The 26,349-nt window shown below is 47.3% G+C and overlaps 5 gene segments (V, D, J or C); all 5 read left to right on the forward strand.

The window, feature by feature from the left end:
- The first annotated feature begins 3,090 nt into the window (after nucleotides 1–3,090).
- Nucleotides 3,091–4,313, forward strand: LOC133751689 (Ig heavy chain V-A2 region P-MU-3-like). The segment is given in 3 exon segments: nucleotides 3,091–3,136; nucleotides 3,240–3,498; nucleotides 4,310–4,313. Coding segments are annotated over 3 exon segments (309 nt in total).
- A 533-nt stretch (nucleotides 4,314–4,846) lies between these two features.
- LOC133751690 (Ig heavy chain V-A2 region P-MU-3-like) lies at nucleotides 4,847–5,387 on the forward strand. The segment is given in 2 exon segments: nucleotides 4,847–4,892; nucleotides 4,996–5,387. Coding segments are annotated over 2 exon segments (438 nt in total).
- A 4,309-nt stretch (nucleotides 5,388–9,696) lies between these two features.
- LOC133751691 (immunoglobulin heavy variable 3-66-like) lies at nucleotides 9,697–10,238 on the forward strand. The segment is given in 2 exon segments: nucleotides 9,697–9,742; nucleotides 9,847–10,238. Coding segments are annotated over 2 exon segments (438 nt in total).
- A 3,777-nt stretch (nucleotides 10,239–14,015) lies between these two features.
- Nucleotides 14,016–14,590, forward strand: LOC133751692 (immunoglobulin heavy variable 3-23-like). The segment is given in 2 exon segments: nucleotides 14,016–14,095; nucleotides 14,199–14,590. Coding segments are annotated over 2 exon segments (438 nt in total).
- Nucleotides 14,591–18,869: 4,279 nt separating this feature from the next.
- On the forward strand, nucleotides 18,870–19,499 carry LOC133751693 (immunoglobulin heavy variable 3-23-like). The segment is given in 2 exon segments: nucleotides 18,870–18,966; nucleotides 19,069–19,499. Coding segments are annotated over 2 exon segments (477 nt in total).
- The last annotated feature ends 6,850 nt before the right edge of the window (nucleotides 19,500–26,349 follow it).

Here is a 26,349-nt window from a genome sequence, read left to right on the forward strand (position 1 = left end):
TTGCAGCGGCTAGAGGGGCTTCAGGGGTATACTATACAAGATTTAATGAAGGAGGCAGAAAAGATTTACAACAAAAGGGAGACCCGAGAGGAGAAGGAGGAAAGGATCCGCAAGGAGCAGGAGGAAAGGAAAGACCCAGAGACCGGGTTTTCAGGACAACTCACCTGGACAAGGTTGCCCCAAGGATTTAAAAACTCGCCTACCTTGTTTGACGAAGCTCTGCACCTAGATTTGGCTGACTTCCGAGTCAACTATCCAGACCTGGTCCTCCTGCAGTATGTGGACGACCTCCTCCTTGCTGCCGAAACAGAGCAGGACTGCCTAAAAGGTACCGGGGCCCTGCTACAGAGACTGGGGGAATTGGGCTATTGAGCCTCCGCGAAAAAAGCCCAAATATGTCAGAAACAGGTGGCCTACCTAGGCTACCTCCTAGAAGGAGGGCAACGGTGGCTGACAGAGAGCCGAAAAAGGGCAGTTGCTCTAATTCCACCCCGCAGCGATGCCAGAAAGATGCGGGAATTCCTCGGGAGTGCGGGATTCTGCCGCCTTTGGATTCCTGGGTTTGCGGAGCTGGCAGCCCCATTGTACCCCCTCACGAAGTCCAATGCTCCCTTTCAATGGAGAGAAGAGCAACAGCAGGCATTTGACAACATAAAAAAGGCCCTATTGTCAGCCTCAGCCCTGAGCCTCCCTGATATGACCAAGCCCTTCACATTATACATGGATGAGAACAAGGGAGTGGCGAAGGGAGTGCTAACACAAATGCTTGGACCCTGGAAAAAGCCGGTGGCATACTTTTCAAAAAAGCTAGACAATGTAGCAGCTGGTTGGCCTCCATGCCTCTGCATGATAGCGGCCGTGGCAGTTCTGCTGAAAGACTCGGACAAATTCTCTCTAGGCCAACCTCTCACCGTAGTGGCACCTCATGCTGTGGAGACAGTTATCCGCCAGCCACCAGATCGGTGGCTCTCAAGTGCTCGAATAACTCATTACCAGACTATGTTATTAAACTCAGAGCGGGTCCGGTTTGGGACTGCCACCTCTTTAAACCCGGCCACCCTGCTCCCGGAACAGGGGCCCCAGGCCCAGGTAATCCATAACTGTCACCAAATCCTGGCTGAGGCCCATGGCACCCGAAAAGACCTAACTGATCAGCCTCTGCTGGATGCCAAACTGACCTGGTTCACGGATGGGAGCAGCTTTCTACAGAACGGTGAGCGGAGGGCTGGGGCGGCGGTGGTGGATGGAAAAACCGTTATCTGGTCAAGTGCCTTAAAGCCTGGAACTTCTGCTCAAAAAGCAGAGCTCATAGCCTTAACTCAAGCTTTAAAACTGGCACAAGACAAAAAGGTCAACATTTACACAGACAGTCGGTATGCTTTCGCCACTGCCCTTGTACATGGGGAGATATACTGGCTAAGGGGCCTCTTAACCTCGGCAGGCAAGGACATTAAAAATAAGCAGGAAATCCTAGATCTTCTACAGGCCCTGTTCCTGCCCAAAATGTTGAGTATAATCCACTGGTTAACTTCCTGAATGGCTGCAAAGGCTGGGGATGGCTGAGCCTAAAGCCAGGAGCCTGGAACTTCCTCCAGTTTCCCACAGGGCTGGAAGGGGACAAACACTTGGGACATGGTAGACAGTGATCACCATTGCACTGCCTACCTCTGTGAGTTCAAGCTTGTGGACTACATATACAACTAATGTCACATACTGTGTGTCCACATGTAGCGGGATTATTTGTTAGCACATTATGCTCCACCTGACCCACGATTCCTAATGACAGAACAATCTCCTTCTTAATACTGAAGAATATTCCGTGTCCAAATGTGAAAGAATCCATTCACTGTTTTATGCACACTTGCTCTTTTTAGACTGAACTATTGTGAACAAAGCTGCACTACATGAACCCAGGACTGCGGGTGAATTGTGACACAGTGACGTCTACCCAGCGCTTGACCTGAACTCAGAGTCATGGCTACAGAACAGGGAAGAGGGGGAACACAGGGTGGCTGACACCAGGGCACAAAGCACCACTCAGAGGCGGGAATAATTCTGCCCACAGCACAGTGGGCTGACTCAGTTCACCACAACCCACACCAGGTTCCACGAATAATGAGAATTGAGGCCTCCAGGACTCCCATCAGAGTGATGGAAAGGAGGTGGAAATGTGCATGACACTGGGTTGATCTGTGCCCATTTCTACCATGCCCAATTCCAATAGCACACAAACCCCACTACCGTGTACAGTGTTCTGTGTTCAGGAACAGTTTTAAACTAAGGAAAAGGATGAATAAGGAAACAAAACATAGTTAACCTTTAAAAATCCACTTGCAGTCCTCATCTGTTTAAAAGTGGGTGTCAGGCATTAAGACAAAATTGTCTAAGTCCTCACTAGGGAGACCCGTGTTCCATCAGAGAACGGACTGAGTCCAGCCTCACGGCTTCCCACACTTTTTCCTCATAATGCATCATGGGAAACTGTAGATGACGCTGCAAGCGAATGAGCCCCTACCCCTGACGTTGGAAGTACAGACACAGTTTCTTGCTCCAGGGTTCAGAAAGACTAACTCCTCGATGTCATAGGCATGTGGGATGTCTGGGGCTGTCAACCCAAAGGCAGAAATCTCCCATTGTCACCTATTCTGTCCATCTCTACATTTCTGTATCTCTCACCCCTTCTCTCTCTATCACTCTTCCCATGTCTTTCATACAGATGATAAGGAACCAATGGTTATTTAAATAAATGAGGGACATGACATTGCTAACACTGGATATTAAGGGTATACTCTCAAGATAAACAAGCTATTTGCCTTCAACTTTTTAAAATAATAACATGAAAATCCATATGATCTGAATAGTATCACAGCCATCACTCTACACACTCAGGTCACCACATCTGTCCTGGGCACTGTCCTGTCTGAGGCGTCTGACCCCGGGGCTGACTATATAGGGGCAGCACATGCAAATAGGGCCTCTCTCTGCCCATGAAAACCAGCCCAGCCCTCACCCTGCAGCTCTGGCACAGGAGCTCCAGCCCCAGACTCCCACGTGTCCACTCAGTGATCACACTGAACACACACTCTCACCATGGAGACTGGGCTGCGTTGGGTTCTCCTGGTCGCTGTGCTCAAAGGTAATGATGGAGAACGTGGGGCACTGAGTCTGGGAGAGGATGTGAGTGAGAGACACAGAGAGTGTGAGTGACAGTGTCCTGACCATGTTGTCTGTGTTTGCAGGTGTCCAGTGTCAGTCGGTGGAGGAGTCCGGAGGAGGCCTCGTAAAGCCTGAGGAAACCCTGACACTCACCTGCACAGTCTCTGGATTCTCGCTCAGTAGCAACAGCATGGGCTGGGTCCACCAGGCACCAGGGAAGGGGCTGGAATATATCGGATACATTAGTAGTAGTGGTAGTGCATACTACGCGAGCTGGGTGAATGGCCGATTCACCATCTCCAGCAACAACGCCCAAAGCGCAGTGGATCTTCAAGTCCAGAAGTACAGTGGAGGATGGCCCAAGTCCTTGGGCCCTGCACCCACATGGGAGACCAGGAGTAGCACCTGGCTCCTGGCTTCAGATCAACGTAGTGCGCTGGTGACAGCGCGCCGGCCGCAGTGCCCATTGCGGGGTGAACCAACAGAAAAAGGAGGACTTTTCTCTCTGTCTCTCTCTTGCTCGCTGTCTAACTCTGCCTGTAAAAAAAAAAATGCTACATTAACTGAACCCAGGACTGAGGTGAATTGTGACACAGTGACTTCATACCCAGTGCTTGACCTCAATCAGAGTCAGGATTACTAGACACGAGGAAGAGGGGGGAACAGGGGACAGCTGCTACCAGGGCTCAAAGCACCACTCAAAGGGAGGAATAGTTATGCTCTTGCCTCAGTGGGCCGACTCAGTCCACTAGAACCCAGATCATGTTCCACAAATAACTAGAACTGAGGTCTCCAGGCCTCCCAACTCAGAGTGATGGAAAGGAGGTGAAAAGGTGAATGATATTGAGTTGATCTGTGCCCATTTCTACCATACACAGATTCCAATACTACACTACACCCCACTGACAGGTACAGTGTTCTGTGTTCATGAACAGTTGTAAACTAAGGCAATGGATGAGTAAAGAAACAAATCATAGTTATCCTTAAACGGATCCACTTGCAGTCTTTCATCTCTTTAAAAGTGCGCGGCAGGCACTAGGACAAAATTGACTAAGTCCCCATAGGGACACCCGTGTTCTCATCAGAGTGCTGCTTGAGCCCAGCCTAACAGATTCCGATACTTTTTCCTGATAATGATCACGGGAAACTGTAGATGATGCTACAAGTGAATGAGACCCTACCACCAACGTGGGACACACAGACAGTTTTCTGCTCCAGGTTTTAGAAAGCCTAACTCCTAGATGTCTCAACATTTATGTTTCTCTTACACTTTCTCTCTCCGTCACTGTTTCAATGTCAATAGAATAGTTAATAATGAACCAATGGTTACTTTAAAAACGAAGGACATGATACTGCTAACACTGGATATTAAGAGTACGCATATATTAAAGTGAAATGAGGTATTCACCTTCAACTGTTTAAAAATAATGATAACGTAAAATTTGACTTGATCAGAATCCTATCATAGTCATCATGGTACAGCCACAGGACACCCACATCTGCGCTGGACACTGTCCTGTCTGAGGAGTCTGACCTCAGGGCTGGATATAAGGAGCAGCACATGCAAACAGGGCCTCCCTCTGCCCATGAAAACCAGCCCAGCCCTCACCCTGCAGCTCTGGCACAGGAGCTCCAGCCACAGGACTCCCACGTGTCCACTCAGTGATCCCACTGAACACAGACGCTCACCATGGAGACTGGGCTGCGCTGGGTTCTCCTGGTCGCTGTGCTCAAAGGTAATGATGGAGAACGTGGAGCACTGAGTCTGGGAGAGGAGGTGAGTGAGAGACACGGAGAGTGTGAGTGACAGTGTCCGGACTATGTCGTCTGTGTTTGCAGGTGTCCAGTGTCAGTCGGTGGAGGAGTCCGGAGGAAGCCTGGTCAAGCCTGGGGAAACGCTGACACTCACCTGCAAAGCCTCTGGATTCTCTTTCAGTAGCAACTACGGGATGTGTTGGGTCCGCCAGGCTCCAGGGAAGGGGCTGGAATATATCGGAATCATTAGTAGTGGTGGTAGCACATACTACGCGAGCTGGGCGAAAAGCCGATGCACCATCTCCAGAGACACCAACCAGAACACGGTGTCTCTGAAAATGACCGGTCTGACAGCCGCGGACACGGCCACCTATTTCTGTGCGAGAGACACAGTGAGGGGCCCTCAGGCTGAGCCCAGACACAAACCTCCCTGCAGGGGCGCGCGGCTCCACCAGGGGGCGCACAAGACGCACTGAACCCAGATTCTGGTCCTGCACAGGCGCAGAGGGAGATGAAGCCCTGGTTTCCGGTCAGGGAATTGGGGTTTCCTCTCCTGTAACAGTTCTGAGGGAATAATTCTTCTTTTCTGATTCTGACCCTGCTACTGACTCTCTGACATAGAGAAGTTTGATGTGACAGGAGAAGTCCTGTATGAATGAATTCAGGTTCACTGGTCTCCAAGATCAGTGATGTGGGACTGTCTGAGGATCTCGTGAGTGTTGTCGAAACTAACAGGACAATGCTCTCAGGGCAGTGCCAACTTTAGGACAATTTTACATTTCCCTTTCGACCAGAGACAGCTGAGCCAGGTCCTTGGTCTTTAAAAATCAACTATTTAAGTATCTCTCTCCTCTCAAAAGGAGTGAGTGTGTGAAACTAAATCAACCTATTATTTTAAACTGTGGGTGATCCACACTCACTTTCTGCAGACTTTAACCCGACCTGCATTTCCCCTTTAATCCTGGAACAGTCTGTGGTCCCTGTGTGAACGTCACAGCACTCAGGAATGTACTGCAGCTCAGCTGTGTCTCAGGCTGAGCTTCTGCAGGCCCCTGGGGAGCCTACAGGGACTTCCTCATCCGCTAGGTCCTGGGACCCTCCTGTGGGGCTCCTGCCTGAACTCAGGAGGGAAATGCGCTGGACAGTAGCAGTCAAGGTCATAACTGAATGGAAAGTGTTGGGTGTGCACTTCCAGCTGATCTGTTCTGCTCCAGTGTCGTGGGACCCCTGCACCTGCTGTGGTTTAGCAGAGCAGAAAGTAGGACACACAGTGGCTGTGCACTCTGGGGCTGGAGTCCACATCACGGGGAGCTGTGTCTGTGGCTCCAGCATGATGACCAGTGTCCTGAGGCTGAACCACAGCTGCAGGAAGAGCCAGTCCCAGAGACCATGTATCCAAGTCCTTTGCTCTTCACCTGGTGGCTATGCTGCCTGGTGTCATCAATCCATTTGTGGTCTTCCAACAGTTTTAGAGAGACAGACACCCAGCTGAATAGAGAGTCCTGGATGGAACCCATTTGCACGCTTTCCCATACTTGTACTGATAATGCATCCTGGAAGACAGTAGATGATGGATCTGTTATGAGGCCCCGTCACCAAGGTGGGAACACTGATGCAGTTCCATGCTCCTGGGTTCCAGTTGCCAAGCCTTGAGTACACTGCCTTTATTTATCATCTCCATAAAACATGGGCAAACACAACTCCAGTATTCAGAGAAATGAATCTGCAATTGGCCATTTTTGTTATTTCATACTCATTAATGTTTGATAAATAATAACTGAACATAAACATATGATACACAATGATATGTGCTGATAAAATGAATGTTTCAAATTGAGTGGAATTAGGAAGTCAGACTCATTGACAAGCTCATCATAAAAACCCATATGTTTCCATGGTAGAATGGCATTTGTCTCCTGGTTGGAATTCTGTGGACACAATATTCTCTTAACTGCTGCCTGCATGCTATACAGATCACTCAAAGTGTGGATCTGTCGGACTGAAACTCTGACCTTGCTCCAGCGTCTCCTCTGTTCCTCCCACGCTCAGACTTTGGTCTTCACCATTGTACTTCTGCCTGTGTGAGTTCATCCTTTTTATCCCACGTAACTAGCATCACGTATTATATGTCTTCTTGTAAGGATGGTCAGCAGAGTATACTTATCCTGACCTATTATCCTTGCACATTATTCTCCAGGATCATCCAAGTTGTCCAAAATACAGAATTCCCTCCACTTTACTACCACATAAACTTCTTGTTAAAATGTAACTTTGTCCATTTCCTCAATTATTGATTCCTTATTCAACGAAAATTTCACTGGATTATTGTGTGAACTCTTGTGAATGACCCTGCATTAACTCAACATGGAACTGCAGAGGTGTTTGCCACAGTGACTGCGGATCAGTGGACCCCTCCCTGGGATTTCATATTCCTTCTAATAGGCAATGCTGTTTGAAGATCTTGTGATAATTCTATTTCCCAGTTTTTGATGATTTTCCATAATGTTTTTTCCTATTTACCTGGCTCCAGCCTTGGACCAGGGTTGTCATCTCTCACTCTTCCTTCACAAGGCTTGTAGGTCTGATATCTCTGATAATACTCACCTAACAGGAGGAATGGCATATCTCATTGTGCTTTTAACATGGACATGCATGATGTTTGCCTTATATATGTACTTTGAAAATTTAAAGATATTATTTCATTTATTTTAAAATTTGTATTTACATATTTTCCCATAAATACAAAGAGACTGACCCTGACAGTGATCTTCTAATTCCTGGGTCACTTCCCAGATGGGTAAAAACACTTCAGCTAGGTCAGGCATTAGCCAGGTGCTTGGAATTCTGTCCAGGTCTCCACACGGGAGTACTTGGAACTTCACCTACGTCCTCCCAGAGGGGCTCAGGCAGGAATCTGAAACTGGAACCAAACTAGGACACAGCACTAAGCATCCTGATGCGGGAGCAGGAATCCCACAGGCGAACTCCAGTGCTGCTCCCGTCACCACCTTATCATCACTGCATTTAAACAATGGATTTCTTCCCTCGGGGTTCAGTTGTCTGTGTTCATTCAACATTAGGAAATAGGCTCCTAAGCATATGTATAATTAATCTTCAAATTATTTTAAGTATCTATTTGTTTTATTTTAAAGTCAGTGTTATAGCAAGAGAGGAAGAGACCAACAGATAGAGAGAGAATCTTCCATCCACTGGTTAACTTCCTGAATGGCTGCAAAGGCTGCGGATGGCTCAGCCAGAAACCAGGAGCCTGGAACTTCCTCCAGTTTCCCACAGGGCTGGAAGGGGACAAACACTTGGGTCATGGTAGACAGTGATCACCATTGCACTGCCTACCTCTGTGAGTTCAAGCTTGTGGACTGTGTATATAACTAATGTCACATACTGTGTGTCCACATGTAGCGGGATTATTAGCACATTATGCTCCACCTGACCCACGATTCCTAATGACAGAACAATCTCCTTCTTAATACTGAAGAATATTCCGTGTCCAAATGTGAAAGAATCCATTCACTGTTTTATGCACACTTGCTCTTTTTAGACTGAACTACTGTGAACAAAGCTGCACTACATGAACCCAGGACTGCGGGTGAATTGTGACACAGTGACGTCTACCCAGCGCTTGACCTGAACTCAGAGTCATGGCTACAGAACAGGGAAGAGGGGGAACACAGGGTGGCTGACACCAGGGCACAAAGCACCACCAAAGGCGGGAATAATTCTGCCCACAGCACAGTGGGCTGACTCAGTTCACCACAACCCACACCAGGTTCCACGAATAATGAGAATTGAGGCCTCCAGGACTCCCATCAGAGTGATGGAAAGGAGGTGGAAATGTGCATGACACCGTGTTCATCTGTGCCCATTTCTACAACACACAGATTCCAATAGCACACAAACCCCACTACCATGTACAGTGTTCTGTGTTCAGGAACAGTTTTAAACTAAGGAAAAGGATGAATAGGAAACAAAACATAGTTAACCTTTAAAAATCCACTTGCAGTCCTTCATCTGTTTAAAAGTGGGTGTCAGGCATTAAGACAAAATTGTCTAAGTCCTCACTAGGGAGACCCGTGTTCCATCAGAGAACGGACTGAGTCCAGCCTCACGGCTTCCCACACTTTTTCCTCATAATGCATCATGGGAAACTGTAGATGACGCTACAAGCGAATGAGCCCCTACGACTGACGTTGGAAGTACAGACACAGTTTCTTGCTCCAGGGTTCAGAAAGACTAACTCCTAGATGTCATAGGCATGTGGGATGTCTGGGGCTGTCAACCCAAAGGCAGAAAGCTCCCATTGTCACCTATTCTGTCCATCTCTACATTTCTGTATCTCTCACCCCTTCTCTCTCTCTATCACTCTTCCCATGTCTTTCATACAGATGATAAGGAAACAATGGTTATTTAAATAAATTAGGGGCATGACATTGCTAACACCTGATATTAGGGGTACACACATATTAAAATGAAACAAGGTCATTGGCTTCAACTTTTTAAAATAATGGTAACATAAAAATTCGTATATCAGAATCATATCACAGCCATCACTATACACACCCAGGGCACCCACGTCTGCTCTGGGCACTGTCCTGTCTGAGGAGTCTGATCCCAGGGCTGGCTATATAGGGGCAGCACATGCAAATAGGGCCTCTCTCTGCCCATGAAAACCAGCCCAGCCCTCACCCTGCAGCTCTGGCACAGGAGCTCCAGCCCCAGGACTCCCACGTGTCCACTCAGTGATCGCACTGAACACACACTCTCACCATGGAGACTGGGCTGCGCTGGGTTCTCCTGGTCGCTGTGCTCAAAGGTAATTGATGGAGAACGCGGGGCACTGAGTCTGGGAGAGGACGTGTGTGAGAGACACAGAGAGTGTGAGTGACAGTGTCCTGACCATGTCGTCTGTGTTTGCAGGTGTCCAGTGTCAGGAGAAGCTGGAGGAGTCCGGAGGAGCCCTGGTCAAGCCTGGGGGATCCCTGACACTCACCTGCAAAGCCTCTGGATTCACCGTCAGTAGCTATGGGATGTACTGGGTCCGCCAGGCTCCAGGGAAGGGGCTGGAGTGGATCGGATGCATTAGTAGTAGTGGTAGCACATACTACGCGAGCTGGGTGAATGGCCGATTCACCATCTCAAGAGACAATACCCAGAACACGGTGTCTCTGAAAATGACCGGTCTGACAGCCGCGGACACGGCCACCTATTTCTGTGCGAGAGACACAGTGAGGGGCCCTCAGGCTGAGCCCAGACACAAACCTCCCTGCAGGGGCGCGCGGCTCCACCAGGGGGCGCACAAGACACACTGAGCAGACTCAGACCCAGGCCCAGATGCAGTGGGAGGTGAATTGCTGGTTCTGTCAGGAAATTGGGGTTTGTGGTCCTCTAAACCGAATTTCCTACATTCCGATCTGGATGGATGATTCTGTCCCTAACACCGATCACTGAGCAGAAGTTTTGGTATCACGTAAAACGTCACACGAAGAAAATGGATTCGTTTCTGGAGGAATGAATGACATCTCTGGGTCCCCAGCGTCTGAGACCTGAGGGAGCTCTGGCACCCGGGGAGTCTTTCCCGGTCTGAGTCTCCAGATAGTGCCCCGTGGGATTCTGTGATGACGTCATCTGGGAGCCCGCTGAGAGCCCAGGGGCAGTGTAGCGCCGGTCAGGGGCTATGAATGCTGCAGTGTTTCACATCCATCCCCTCCCCTCCTGCACAGCTGGGCCCCTGAGGGGCAGAGCTGACCCCGTGGTCCTGTTCCCTTGGTTCCCGTGTCCGTACTCTGCAGCTCTGCCCTGTCTCCCTTTTCACTTCCTCACCCTGAACTCACAGGTTGAGGTCCACGTGGTCCAAATCCCAGGTCAGGGATTAACCTGCAGCTCAGGGCTGGCTCAGGCTGTGGCTCCGAGAAATCCTGCTTGCACTTCCTCACTCACGTCTCCTGGGATCCCCAGACCCGCACTCATTTGCAAGCAGAGGTGGACGTTGGTAGTGCAAGGGGTCAGACTGATGGAAAACACTGGGTGTGGAGTGGTCTTGTTCCCCCCACTCTGCTGGCCTTGTCTCCATCTCAGGGAGACCAGCAGGGGGGACAGCCCAGTGACGTCTGCACTAGAGTCCATGTGGTTCTGGACTGTGTCCCTGTGAGTCCAGCAGGATGATCCAACCCTGGAGCTGCATCGCTGCTGCCTGAAGGGCCTGCCCCAGAGACTGTGTGTCCAGAGACCCTGACTCCTTCCTCCAACGACTGCCCGCACCTGTTCTCAGCCATGCTCCTCCTTCTGTGGAAGCAAAATTGTCCTTGCTTTCTCTCAACTCTGTCGTCATCAGGAATGAACGAATTTTCTGCCATTCACCATGATAGCTGCATCAACCCCATGTGTTTACAAAATGTCTCCTGCAAAGATGCGGTTTTTCTCCCATGTAGGATTCTTACAGAAACTGAAGCACTTCACTCAGCTGATTAGAAATGACTATTTCTGAGAGGCTTCATCTAAATCCAGAGACACACGTGAGTCTTTGTTACAGGTGGGAATAATGCAGTGGCTGAGTGTTGCTCTTTACTGTTTTATTATGCCTGTTAGTACCATCATGCAGTTCCCCATAGGAAGGTGTATGGAGCACAAAGGTTTATTGAGCTCACAGCTGTAGATGCTGGAAGTCCAGGATCAGACAGTGAGAATGTTGTGCCTTCAGGCATCCTAATATTGTGAACATCACGGCAGTCATCAGGCATCCTAATACTGTGAACACGGATGGGAGGGACCCCATCCCCACACAGGACGTCAGACGAGACCAGGGCTGACTCTGGTAGCACTGTGCTCTGTGCTGAAGCTGGAGACCCAGGAGATCTACTGTGATCTCCTCCATAGCAGATTCCCCAGAAATGAAGAAATCCCACTAGGCCTCAACTCCCAGAGCTCCCACCCCTTTTCCCAAGGTAACCGTGGGAGCACACGTAAAACACACAACTTTGGGGACACACTCAGCCTGAATCGGCTCCCTCTCCCTCTCCCTCTCCCCCTCATTTCCCTCTCCTCCACCCCTCCCTCTCCCTCTCCCTCTCCCTCTCCCTCTCCCTCTCCCTCTCCCTCTCCCTCTCCCTCTCCCTCTCCCCCTCCTCTCCCTTTCTTTCTCCCTCTCCCTGTCTCAGCAGAACAGAGAGGTTTCCTTCTGTAGCCATTCTGGTCCTGATGACACAGAACCTGTCGATCAGGATGAAGAAGCCAACTGTGGATCACAGTTATTTTGAGACTGCAGAAGACACAGGACCAGTTCTAAACACGGCCCAGACAGCCAGTTCCTTCTTATTCCTTTGGGATACAGGCTACCGATCATACGTTCTGTATGTAAATAGTTACTTCCATCTGTGTGTAGGCTGCTCACTTCTCATCGGTCCACTTGCAATGCAGAAGCTCTGTAGTTTATGCAGCATCATCTGAAAATGTTGGCATATTTGTCCATAACTGATATTTCATTGGTGTTAATGTACAGCACACAGATGTTTTGATGTGTACTCATTTCTTAACACACACACTAAAACCTAAAAAGCCATGAATTGCTTTTTTTAAAAAAAAAGTTATTTCAGTGACTTTCGACTTCAAATTTGGAAGAAATACATCCTTAAGTGGCTTTCATGTGCCAGTATCTTCAAAGATTGCTCTTACATAAATCCCACCCAGTCACAATTTAACATCATATACACAGGAAACTCACTATTTCAACCTTTCTCAGCACATTAACAAAATCATTAGGAAAACTGGACAACCACAACCAATGATGGCTGATAGGTGGAGTGGAAAGTCCTGTGTGGGGAACAGAGGTGTAGAGTGTGGAGGTGCCTCCTACCAGACTAGAGCCCTGAACACTCAGCACAGCCCGTCTGTGATTCCTTCAGTAACTGTGCACCTGTTCAAGGGAGGTATCATTCATGCCAATACCACATTTCTGTGCTTGTGCAGACAACACAAGGGGCAGGCACTGTGGTGCAGAGAGCTAAGCCCTTGTTGGGAGCCCACATCCTGTGCGGAGTGATGGCTCAAGAACCAGCTCCTCCACCTCAGGCCCTGTGTCCTGATCGTAAAAAAGTAAAGGTGCGGCCGGTACTGTGCCATAGTAGGTTAAAGACCAAATCTGCAGTACTGGCATCCCACATGTGCACCGGTTCAAGTCCCAGCTGCTCTACTTCCAATCCAGCTCACTGCTATGGCCTGGGAAAGCAGTAGAGGACGGCCCAAGTTCTTGGTCCCTTGTACCTGCATGGGGGATCTGGAAGAAGCTCCTGGCTCCTGGCTTCCAATTGGCTAAGCTCTAGCAGTTGTGTATATTGGAAAGTGAAGCAGAGAATAGAAAACTGCTCTCTCTCTCTCTCTCTCTACCTCCTTCTATATATCTCTCTTTCTCTCTCTCTCTCACTCTGTCTCTCTGCCAATCCTTCTCTCTCTGGGTAACTTTGACTTTCAAATAAATAAATAAATAAATGTTCAAAATATAAATTAAGGGCCAGCTCCGTGGCTCACTTGGCTAATCTGCCTGCAGCTCCGGCATCCCATATTAGCACCGGGTTCTAGTCCCAGTTGCTCCTCTTCCAGTCCAGCTCTCTGCTGTGGCCCAGGAGGGCAGTGGAGGATGGCCCAAGTGCTTGGGCCCCTGTACCCGCATGGGAGAACAGGAAGAAGCACCTTGCTCCTCGTTTCGGATCGGAACAGCGCTGGCCATAGCTGCCATTTGGGGAGAGAACCAATGAAAGGAAGACATTTCACTCTGTGATTCTCTCTCACTGTCTATAACTCTACCTGTCAAATAAATAAATATATATATATATAAATTTTTTAAAAAGGTGGACAAATGCTTTTTTGTCCATAATCTCACAACAGATTCCAGGTCTCATGGCTTTAATCAGCTACATAAGACGCCAGACACCCACATCTGACCTGGGCACTGTCCTGTCTGAGGCGTCTGACCCCATGCCTGCTATATAGGGGCAGCACATGCAAATAGGGCCTCCCTCTGCCCATGAAAACCAGCCCAGCCCTCACCCTGCAGCTCTGGCACAGGAGCTCCAGCCCCAGGACTCCCACGTGTCCACTCAGTGATCGCACTGAACACACACTCTCACCATGGATATTGGGCTGCGCTGGGTTCTCCTGGTCGCTGTGCTCAAAGGTAATGATTGTGAATGCGGGGCACTGAGTCTAGGAGAGTGCATGAGTGAGAGACACAGAGAGTGTGAGTGACAGTTTCCTGACCATGTCTTCTGTGTTTGCAGGTGTCCAGTGTCAGGAGCAGCTGGTGGAGTCCGGAGGAGGCCTGGTCAAGCCTGGGGGATCCCTGAAACTCTCCTGCAAAGGCTCTGGGTTAGACTTCAGTAGCTATGTAATGTGCTGGGTCCGCCAGGCTCCAGGGAAGGGGCTGGAGTGGATCGCGTGTATAAATAGTTATGGTAGCACAGACTACGCGAGCTGGGTGAATGGCCGATTCACCATCTCCAGCGACAACGCCCAGAACACGGTGGATCTGCAAATGACCAGTCTGACAGCCGCGGACACGGCCACCTATTTCTGTGCCAGAGGCACAGTGAGGGGCCCTCAGGCTGAGCCCAGACACAAACCTCCCTGCAGGGGCGCGCGGCTCCACCAGGGGGCGCACAAGACACACTGAGCAGATGCAGATCCACGCCCAGATCCAGTGGAGAAGAAGCCCTGGTTTCCTGTCAGGGAATTGGGGTTTCCTGTCCTGTAAGAGTTTTGAGGGAGGAGTTCTACTTATATGTATCTGTCCCTTCCACTGACTTTACAGACTTAGTGAAAGTTTGATGTGATAGGGAGAAGTCCTTTATGAACAAATTCAGGTTCATGAACGATGACGGTGGTCACCAGGGTCAGCGATGCGGGACTATCTGAGGACCTCGTGAGTGTTATACAGTCTGACTCAGGACAGCGCCCTCAGGACACTGCCGACTTTAGGATAATTTTAGTTTTCCCTTTAGAACCAGGGACAGCCAAGCCAGAGTCTTGATTTGTTAACCTGAATTATTTAATTATTCCCTCCCAGCTAAATGAACTAACTTATTTTAAACGTGGGTGTTCCGTCTTCACTTTCACAGACTTCATACCCAATCTGCATTTTCATTTAATACTAAAACTGTGGCCCCTGTGTGAACGTCACAGCTCTCAGGAATGTACTGCAGCTCAGCTGTGTCTCAGGCTGAGCTTCTGCAGGCCCCTGGGAAGCCTACAGGGACTTCCTCATCCTCTAGGTCCTGGGACCCTCCTGTGGGGCTCCTGCCTGAACTCAGGAGGGAAATGCGCTGGACAGTAGCAGTCAAGGTCATAACTGAGTGGAAAGTGTTGGGTGTGCACTTCCAGCTGATCTGTTCTGCTCCAGGGTCGTGGGACCCCTGCACATGCTGCGGTTCAGGGAGAGCAGACAGTGGGACACACAGTGGCTGTGCACTCTGGGGCTGGAGTCCACATCACAGGGAGCTGTGTCTGTGGCTCCAGCATGATGACCAGTGTCCTGAGGCTGAACCACAGCTGCAGGAAGAGCCAGTCCCAGAGACCATGTGTCCAAGTCCTTTGCTCTTCACCTGGTGGCTATGCTGCCTGGTGTCATCAATCCATTTGTGGTCTTCCAACAGTTTTAGAGAGACAGACACCCAGCTGAATAGAGAGTCCTGGACGGAACCCATTTACACGCTTTCCCATACTTGTACTGACAATGCACCCTGGAAGACAGTAGATGATGGATGTGTTATGAGGCCCCATCACCAAGATGGGAACACTGATGCAGTTCCATGCTCCTGGGTTCCAGCTGCCAAGCCTGAGTACACTGCCTTTATTTATCATCTCCATAAAACATTGGCAAGCACAGCCCCAGTATTCGGAGAAATGAATCTGCAATTGGCCTTTTTTGTCATTTCATATTCATTAATGTTTGATAAATAATAACTGAACATAAACATATGATATACAATGATATGTGTTGAAATGAATGTTTCAAATTGAGTGGAATTAGGAAGTCAGACTTATTGACAAGCTCATCATAAAAACCCATATGTTTCCATGGTAGAATGGCATTTGTCTCCTGCTTTGGAATTCCATAGACAAGATATTCCCTTAACTGCTGTCACCATCCTGTGCAACAGATCACTTAACCTGTGGATCCTGTCGGGCTGAAACTCTGACCTTGATCCGTCCTCTCCTCTGTTCCTCCCTGGCTCAGGCTTTTCCTTCACCATTGTATCCTGCCTCTGTGAGTTCATCCTTTGTATCTCATGTCACTGGCATCTCGTATTATTTGTCTTCTTGGTCTGGATGGTTTTCAGAGTGTACTTATCCTGACACATTATCCTTGGACATTATCCTCTAGGATCATCCAGGTTGTCCAAAATATAGAATTTCTTCCACTTTACTGCCAAATAAACTCCTGTTAAAATGTAACTTTGTACATTTGTTCCATTATTGATTCTTTCTTCCATGAAAACTTCATGGATTATATGTGTGAACTATTGAGAATGACGCTGCTTTGATTGAACATGGAACTGCAGATGGCTTTGCCACAGTGACTGTGGATCCAGTGGACACCTCCATGGGATATCACATTCCTTCTACCCAGAAATGGTGTTTGCGGATCCTGTGTTAATTGTACTTGTCAGTTTTTGATGATTTTCCATGACGTTTTTACTAATTTTCCTGACCCCAGCCTTGTCCCAGGGTTGTCGTCTCACTCTTCCTCCCCAAGAATTGTCAGCCTTGGATTGTCTGATAATTCTCATTCTAACAGGAGGGATGGGATGTCTCATTGTGCTTCTAACAGGGATATGCAAGCTGTTCCAGGTTTACAGCATTTTGTATGTTTCCCTTTATATAACTTCTTTAAAAGTTTATAGATATTATTTCACTTATTTTAAAATTTGTATGTATGTATGTGTCCAAAAAGAGACTGAGACTGACATTGGTCTTCTAATTCCTGGTCACTTCCCAGATGGCTACAAAAGTTTCAGCTGGGTCAGCCGACAGCCAGGTGCTTGGAATTCTGTCCAGGGCTCCACAATGCAGTACTTGGAACTTCACCTATGGCTTCCCAGAGTGTGCTTAGGCAGGAATCTGGAACTGGAACCAAACTAGGACACAGCACTAAGCATCCTGATACAGGAGGCAGGAATCCCACAGGCTAACTCCAGTGCTGCTCCTGTCACCACCTTATCATCACTGCATTTAAACATTAGATTTCTTCCCTTGGGATTCAGTTGCTTGAGTTCATTCAACATTAGGAAATAGGCTCCTAATCATATGTATAATTAATCTTCAATTTATTTTAAGTATCTATTTTATTTGAAAGGCAGTGTTATAGCAAGAGAGGAAGAGACCAACAGATAGAGAGAGAATCTTCAATCCGTTGTTTCACTTCCTGAGTGGCTACAATGTTGGGGCTGCGCAAGCATGAAGCCAGGAGAATGGAACTTCCTCCCGTTTCCCACAGGGCTGGAAGGGACAAACACTTGGGTCATGGTAGACAGTGATCTCCATTGCACTTCCTACCTCTGTGAGCTCAAGCTTGTGGACTGCATATATAACTAATGTCACATACTATGTGTCCACATGTACCTGGATTATTTCTGTTAGCATATTATGCTCCAGGCTGACCCATGATTTCCTATTGGTACGACCTCCTTCTTAATACTGAATAGTTTTCCATGTCAAATGTAACAGAATCCGTTCACTGTTTTGTGCACACCTGCTTTATTGTAGACTGAACTATTGTGAACAAAGCTGCATTACCTGAACCCAGGACTGCAGGTGATTTGTGACACAGTGACTTCTACCCAGTGCTTGACCTGAACTGAGTCATGATTACTAGACACAGGGAAGACGGGGCATCAGGGGACGGCTGCTACCAGGGCACAAAGCACCACTCAAAGGGAGGAATAATTCCCGCATCCCACAGCGGGCTGACTCAGTTCACTACAACCCACGACAAGTTGCATGAATGACTAGAACTGATGTCTCCAGACCTCCCAACACAGAGTGAAGGAAAGAGGGTGGAAATGTGCATGACACTGAGTAGATCTGTGCCCATTTCTACCATACACAGATTCCAATAATACACAAACCCCACTACCATGTACAGTGTTCTGTGTTCATGACGAGTTTTAAACTAAGGCAATGGCTGAATAAGGAAACAAGACATAGTATCCTTAAAAAAATCCACTTGCAGTCTTTCACCTGTTTAAAAGTGAGTGGCAGGTATTAGGACAAAATTGGCAAAGTCCCCGCTAGAGACACCCGTGTTCCCATCAGAGTGCTTCTGGAGCCCAGCCTGAAGGCTTCCCACACTTTTTCCTGATAACACATCATGGTAAACTACAGATGATGCCACAGTGATAGAGCCCCTACAACCGACCCAGGAAACACAGATGCAGTTTTGGGCTCAGGTTTTAGAAAGGCTAAATCCTAGAAGTTGTAGGCATTTGGGGAGTTTGGGGCTGTTAATCCAGAGGCAGAAATCTCCCATTTTCATCTTTTCTGTCCATCACTACACTTCTGTTTCTCTCACCCCTTCTCTCTCTATTACTATTCCAATATCTTTCATATAGATGATATAGATGTCAATAGATGATATAAAACAATTGTTATTTAAAAAATGGAGGACATGATAATGCTAACACTGGATATTAAGAGTACACACATATTAAAATGAAACAAGGTCATTGCCTTCAACTGTTATAAAAAAAACAATAAAATATAAAATTCATATGATCCGAATCCTATCAGCCTACACCCCCAGGACATGTACATCTGCCCTGGGACTGTCCTGTCTGAGGCGTCTGACCCCAGGGCTGGCTATATAGGGGCAGCACATGCAAATAGGGCCTCTCTCTGCCCATGAAAACCAGCCCAGCCCTCACCCTGCAGCTCTGGCACAGGAGCTCCAGCCCCAGGACTCCCAGGTGTCCACTCAGTGATTGCACTGAACACAGACGCTCACCATGGAGATTGGGCTGCGCTGGGTTCTCCTGGTCGCTGTGCTCAAAGGTAATGATGGAGAACGCGGGCACTGAGTCTGGGAGAGGACGTGAGTGAGAGACACAGAGAGTGTGAGTGACAGTTTCCTGACCAGGATGTCTGTGTTTGCAGGTGTCCAGTGTCAGCAGCTGGAGGAGTCCGGGGGAGGCCTGGTCAAGCCTGGGGGATCCCTGAAACTCTGCTGCAAAGCCTCTGGATTCACCTTCAGTAGCTACTGGATGTGCTGGATTCGCCAGGCTCCAGGGAAGGGGCTGGAGTGGATCGGATGCATTTATCCTGGTAGTGGTAGCACATACTACGCGAGCTGGGTGAATGGCCGATTCACCATCTCCAGAGACAACGCCCAGAACACAGTTTGCCTACAACTGAACAGTCAGACAGTCGCGGACACGGCCATGTATTACTGTGCGAGAGACACAGTGAGGGGCCCCAGGGCTGAGCCCAGACACAAACCTCCCTGCAGGGGCGCGCGGCTCCACCAGGGGGCGCACACGACGTACCGAGAGCACATTCTGGCCTTGAGCAGGCGCAGGAAGAGATGAAGCCCTGGTTTCCGGTCAGGGATTTGGGGTTTCCTCTCCTGTAGCCGTTTTGAGGAATTAGTTCTACTCTTGTGATTCTGACCCTACCGATGACTTCAGTGACGGTGAGGAAGTTTGATGTGAGGGAAGAAGTCCTTAATGAACAAATTCGGTTCATAAACAAGGACAGCAGTCACCAGGAGCCGAGATCCTGGGAATCTCTGAGGCCCCTGTTGATTCTTTTCCAACCTGACTCTGGACAGCGCCCTCAGGGCACTGCCAACTTTAGGACAATTTTAGTTTTCCCTTTAGAACCAGGGACATCTGATCCAGTGTCTTTGTTCTGGTAAACCTCACCTACATAAGTCATCCCTCTCCTCCTGTCAAAACAAGCATGTGTACCGAACTGAACCTACATTTTTTTAAATCTGTGGGTGATCCAGACTCACTTTTGCAGATTGTTCCCACAACTCCATTTCCCCTTTGATCCTGGAACAGTCTGTGGTCCCTGTGTGAACGTCACAGCTCTCAGGAATGTACTCCAGCTCAGCTGTGTCTCAGGCTGAGCTTCTGCAGGCCCCTGGGAAGCCTACAGGGACTTCCTCATCCTCTAGGTCCTGGGACCCTCCTGTGGGGCTCCTGCCTGAACTCAGGAGGGAAATGCACTAACAGTAGCAGTCAAGGTCATAACTGAGTGGAAAGTGTTGGGTGTGCACTTCCTGCTGATCTGGTTCTGCTCCAGTGTCGTGGGACCCCTGCACCTGCTGTGGTTTAGCAGAGCAGAAAGTAGGACACACAGTGGCTGTGCACTCTGGGGCTGGAGTCCACATCACAGGGAGCTGTGTCTGTGGCTCCAGCATGATGACCAGTGTCCTGAGGCTGAACCACAGCTGCAGGAAGAGCCAGTCCCAGAGACCATTTGTCCAAGTCTCTGCTCTTCACTCCATGTCATGCTGACTAGCGTCATCAATCCATTTGTTGTCTTTCATCTATTTAGAGAGGGAGACTTCCATGCAGCATATCAGAGTGCTGGACGGAGCCCATTTACACACTTTCCCATACTTGTAATTGATAATGCACCCTGGAAGACAGTCGATGATGATTCAGTTTTAGAGAACTGAATTTTCACTATTTGCCGTTTTTCCATTTCCTTTTCATAATTTTTTGATAAATAATAAGTGAATATAGACATATGAGATACAATGATATGTGTTGAAAATGAATGTATCAAATTGAGTGGAATTATGAAGTCAGAGTTAGTGACACGCTCATCACAAAATGCACATGTCTCCATGTAAAATGGCATTTGTCTCCTGTTTTGGAATTCTGCAGTTACAATATTCTCTTAACTGCTGTCACCACGCTGTACAGTAGATCTCTCAACCTGTGGATCCTGCCGGGCTGAAGCTCTGACCTTGCTTCTCTTTACTGCCATATAAACTTCCTGTTAAAATATAACTTTGTCCACCTGTCCCATTATCCATTCCTTCTTCAATGCAAATTTCACTGGATTGTATGTGTGAACTCTCGTGAATTATGCTGCATTAATTGTACATGGAACTGCAGAGGTGTTTGCCACAGTGGCTGTGGATCCCCTGGGCACATCCCTGGGATTTCATATTTCTTCTACCAGGCAACAGTGTTTGAGGACCCTGTGATAATTGTATTTCTCAGCTTTTGATGTTTTCCATGAAAGCTTTCCTAATTTACCTGACTCCAGCCTTGTACTAGGGTTATCTTCTCTCTCTTCCTGCACAAGACTTGTCAGCTCTGGTATGTCTGATGATACTCAGTCTAACAGGAGGGATGGGCTGTCTCGTGTTTCTAACATGGACATGCATGATGATCTCAGATTTAAAGCATTTTTATACGTTTGCCTTTGTATATTTTCTTCAAAAAATTACATATATACTTTATTTGTTTATTTGTCCAAAAAGACAAAGATACAGAACTGACAGACAGTGGTCTATTGAATCCTGGGTAACTTCCCAGATGCCCATAAAAGCTGCAGTTTGGTCCGACCATAGCCAGGTGCATGAATTCAGTCCGGGTCTCAAACATGGGATTAACTCAGACTTCTCGTACTGCCTCCCAGAGTGTGCATTGGCAGGAATCTGAAATTGAACCAAACTGGTACCTAACCCTAGCATCCTGATGCGGGAGCAGGTATCCCACAGGCTAACTCTAGTGCCTCCACCTTATCAGTAACTACATTTTTTTTTAGACAAGCAGAGTTAGACAGTGAGAGAGAGACAGAGAGAAAGGTCTTCCCTCCATTGGTTCACCCCCCAAATAGCCGCTTTGGCCGGTGTGCTGTGCCGATCTGAAGCCAGGAGCCAGGCGCCTCCTCCCAGTCTCTCATGCGGGTGCAGGGCCCAAGCATTTGGGCCATCCTACACTTCCTTCCTGGGCCACAGCAGAGAGCTGAACTGGAAGAGGAGCAACTGGGACAGAATCTGACGCTCCGACTGGGACTAGAACCCGGAGTGCCGGCACCGCAGGTGGAGGATTAGCCTAGTGAGCCGCGGCGCCCGCCAATCAGTCACTACATTTAAACAATTGATTTCTTCCCTTGGGATTCAGTTGTAAGACGTCATTCAACATTTGGATCTAGGCTCCTAATCATGGGTATAATTATCTGTCATTTATTTGAAATATCTTTTATTTGAAAGGCAGTTTATAGCAAGAGAGGAACACCCAAAGAGATGAAGAGAGAATCTTCCATCCACTGGTTTCCTTCCAGAATGGCTGCAAAGGCTGGAAATGGCTAAGGCTGAAGCCAGGACCCAGGAACATTCTCTAGGTTTCCCATATGGCTTGAAGGGGACAAACACTTGGGCCATCATTGACCCAGGTCCATTAGCAGGGAGCTGGATTTGAAGTGGAGCACGCATAATCTGAACCCATGCTCCTGTGTGATGCATGCATAGGGATGGCAGCTTAACCTGCGGGGCCACAACATTGGCCCCCATGGGTGTGATCTGAAAATATTTTCTCCCCATCTGCGGGCGACTCCTGGTTCTTCAATCACTCTCTTTGTTACACAGGAGCTCTGTAGTTGGATCCATTATCTTTTGCCTATTTTTGCTTGGTTGCCTGTGTGTTGGAGATTATCAAAATATCATTGCCCAAACCAATGTCAGCTTGCTTTTGTCCAGTGTTTTCTTCTAGAACTTTACAGTCTGAGGTCTTGCCTTTTAGGTATTTTTCAAGTTCACTCTGTTTCTGTATCTGGTGTGAGATGACCACATAATTGAATTATTTTCAAGTGCATTCAAGTTTCCCCAACCCCATGTTATGACAGAATACCCATCCCCCATTCTGTGTGTGGCACCAAGCATGCAATCAGTTTTCTGAGAATGTGTTTTTTTTTTTATTTCTAGGTTTCTGTTGTGTTCCTCCGCTCTGGGTGTCTATGTTATCCCAGCACCAGGCTTGATTTCAGCTCAGCTATGATGAAGCCTCCTGCTTTGCTATTTTTCTCAACACTGTTCAGTCATCATTACCCTGAATTTTTCATGTGAATTCCAGAATTTTCTTCCTCTTCCTGTGAAGAATGCAGGGTGTTTGAAAGGAAATGCATTGAATCTGTGAATCACATGATAGCTTGGCTATTTTAACAAGATCATTTCTTCATACCCAGAACTATGTCATTAAAATGCACAGGTAATCTACAGATTCCTTTTCACTTTTTAAATTATTATGTATTACAGAGTAGGAAGCAAGACCCCTATCTTATACCTTACACAAAAATCCACTCAACAAGGATTAAAGATAAAAACCTATGATCCCACACCATCCCATTATTAGAGAACATTAGGGAAACCCTCAAGACACTGGCACAGGTAAAGAGTTCTTGGAAAAGACCTCAGAGATATAGGAAGTCAAAGCCAAAATTAATAAATGGGATTATATCAAATTGGGAAGTCTCTGTACGGCAAAAGAAACACTCAGGCAAGTGAAGAGGCATCTGACAGAATGTGCGAAATTATTTTCAAGCAATGCAACTGATATGGATTAATAACCAGAATTTACAAAGAGATTAAGAAATTCCAAAAACAAAACAAACAACCCAGTTAAGAGATGGGCCAAGGACTTATACATTTTTCAAAAGAGGAAGTCCAAATGGCCAACAGACACATGAGAAAATGTTCAGCATCACTAGCTGTCAGGGAAATGCAAATCAAACCACAGGGAGGTTTCACATCACCCCAGCTAGAATGGCTTCATACAGAAATCAACAAACATCAAATGCTGGCGAGGATGTGGGGTAGGTGCCTTAATCCACTGTTGGTGGGAATGCAAACTGGTAAAGCCACTATGGAAGACACTATGGAGATATCTCAAAAATCTGAATATAGTCCTACCTTATATGACCCAGGAATCCCACTCCTGGGAACTTCACCAAGGGAAAAGAATTCACTACACACAAGGGATACCTGTACCTCCATGTTTATTGCAGCTCAATGGATTCCACAGAAATGCTCATCAGGCAAAAACTGGATAAAGAAATTATGGGACGTGTACACTGTGGAATACTACACAGTGGTAAAAACAGTAAAATCCGGTTATTTGCAACACAATGGATGAATCTGGAAAAAATCAAACTTTGTGAAACAAGCCAGTACCCCGGGGACAAATACCACATGTTCTTCCTGATAGGTGAGAACTAATAGAGCATCCAAAAGGAAATCTAGGGAAGTGAAATCGACACTTCGAGAAGGGATGACTTGAGCTGCCCTTGTCTTGACTGTCGAGGGACAGTTTTTTGTTTGTTTTTTTTTTTTTTTGTGTGTGTGTGTTTATTTTTCTTCCTACTATTTGTTGAAGTCTTTACTTAACATTCAGTTCATCGTATGCGCATAAAGACAATTGAAAATTGATATCAGTAAAAAATAGGAATGGAAATAAGAACAGGAGGAGGAATTTTGTAACTGTAAAGTGCATACATTCCTATGGACTTACTTCTAAACACACAATTTAAAAATTTGTTGTGGGACTCCAAGTCCCATTAAGCTTAATTACAGTGATCACATTAAGTGTAAGGTGAACATATAGATAGGATTAAGTGTAGAGTGATCATATGAATAGTATCAAGTGCCTGGTAATAAGAAGAGATAGAATTTAAAAGGAGAGAATGTTCCAACATGAGCAGAAGTCTACACAGCAGACTCAGAGAATCATAATCGCTTTAAGTGACACTCTGACCTGATAATCAGCCCTTAAGTCTTCCTGGCCTGGCTGCAAAGCCCATGAGAACATTTCAGGCATGAAATCCAAGACACTGTGGCAAAAATGTTATACCTAAAGGATCTCTGTGAGTGATACCCCAGGGGAAGGAAGTGGCCTCAAAGAAGGAGGTACTTTTCTCTAAAGGGAGGAGAGAACTTCCACTTTACTTATGGCCTTGTCCAAATACTAACAGAGTTTGTGGACTCAAAAGGCTTCCATAGCCTAAGCAGCTCATGTCGAGAGTCTCAGGTGGTCACTGACATCGTACTTAAGAGTGTTAATTGTTAAATTAATAACAGGTCTCACTCTGCACAAACTCCCCATGCAGGACCTCCATCCTCAATGAGTTCTATTATGAGAGTTAACTGTAAAACCAGTTCTCAAACAGTTCTTGTTATTTGTGTGTGTTTGTGTGTGTGTTTAAATCTTTACATAGTATAGCATTGGTTTTCTGTGTAGCAACTCAAGTGAATCTTGATGACGAATCTTGATCTTGAATCTGTGTACCAACTTAAAGTGAATCTTATTGGGAAATTGAACTGACAAGTGGAAAGGGATGAGAAAGGTGGTGGGAATGTAAGTGGGAGGGCAGAAATGCTGGGAAGAATATCTACATTCCTAAAGTTGTACTATGAAATTTTTATTCCTTAAAAAAATTTTTTAAATAAATTAAAAATTGAAAAATAATAATATTGTTATGTGGACATCATTCAGCCTGTTGATAAATTTCCTCCAAGACTTTAAAAGATTTGCTGATACTACATATGCAATCTTTAGAAAAAGATTTATTCATTCATTGAAAGTCAGTGTTACAGATAGAGAGGGAAAGACCCAGAGACAAGTTCTCCCATCTGCTGGTTCACTCCCGCAAATGACATTGACACCAAGAGCCAGGAGTTTCTTCGCAGTCCCCACATGGGTGCAGAGGCCCAATCACTTGGACCATGCTTGTCTGCTTTCCCAGGTGCATCAACAAGAGATGATTGGAAGTGCAGCTGGAATAAGAACAGACAGCAGTATGGGAGTAGGCGTCACAGGCAGAGGATTCACATGCTACACCACTGTGATGTTTTCTCCATTTTCTGCAAATTTGTTCTCAGTGTATAAATGCACCAGTGATTTTCCATAAATGGCATGTAGTAGTGGAGTATATTTTTCTCCATTATTTGTTGCACGTGCTGTGAGCCCTGTAGTTGGCAGTTTGTTTCTGTTAGTACGCTCCTGCAAAGCCTCTGGATTCACACTCTAACCATGCAATGGACTGGGTCCGCCAGGCTCCAGGGAAGGGGCTGGAGTGGATCACAGCTAATAGTGATAATGGTGGTAGCACATACTATGCGAACTCCGTGAGTGGCCGATTCATCGTCTCCAGAAACAACGCCCAGAGCGCAGTGGATCTGCAAATGACCAGTCTGACAGCCGCGGACACGGCCACCTATTTCTGTGCGAGAGACACAGTGAGGGGCCCTCAGGCTGAGCCCAGACACAAACCTCCCTGCAGGGGCGCGCGGCTCCACCAGGGGGCGTACAAGACGCACTGAGCGCAGATTCTGGTCATGCACAGGTGCAGAGGGAGATGAAGCCCTGGTTTCCTGTCAGGGATCTGGGGTTTCCTCTCCTGTAAGAGTTTTGAGGGAAG

Source organism: Lepus europaeus, chromosome 22 (assembly GCF_033115175.1).
Source record: "Lepus europaeus isolate LE1 chromosome 22, mLepTim1.pri, whole genome shotgun sequence".
NCBI classification, from domain to species: domain Eukaryota; kingdom Metazoa; phylum Chordata; class Mammalia; order Lagomorpha; family Leporidae; genus Lepus; species Lepus europaeus.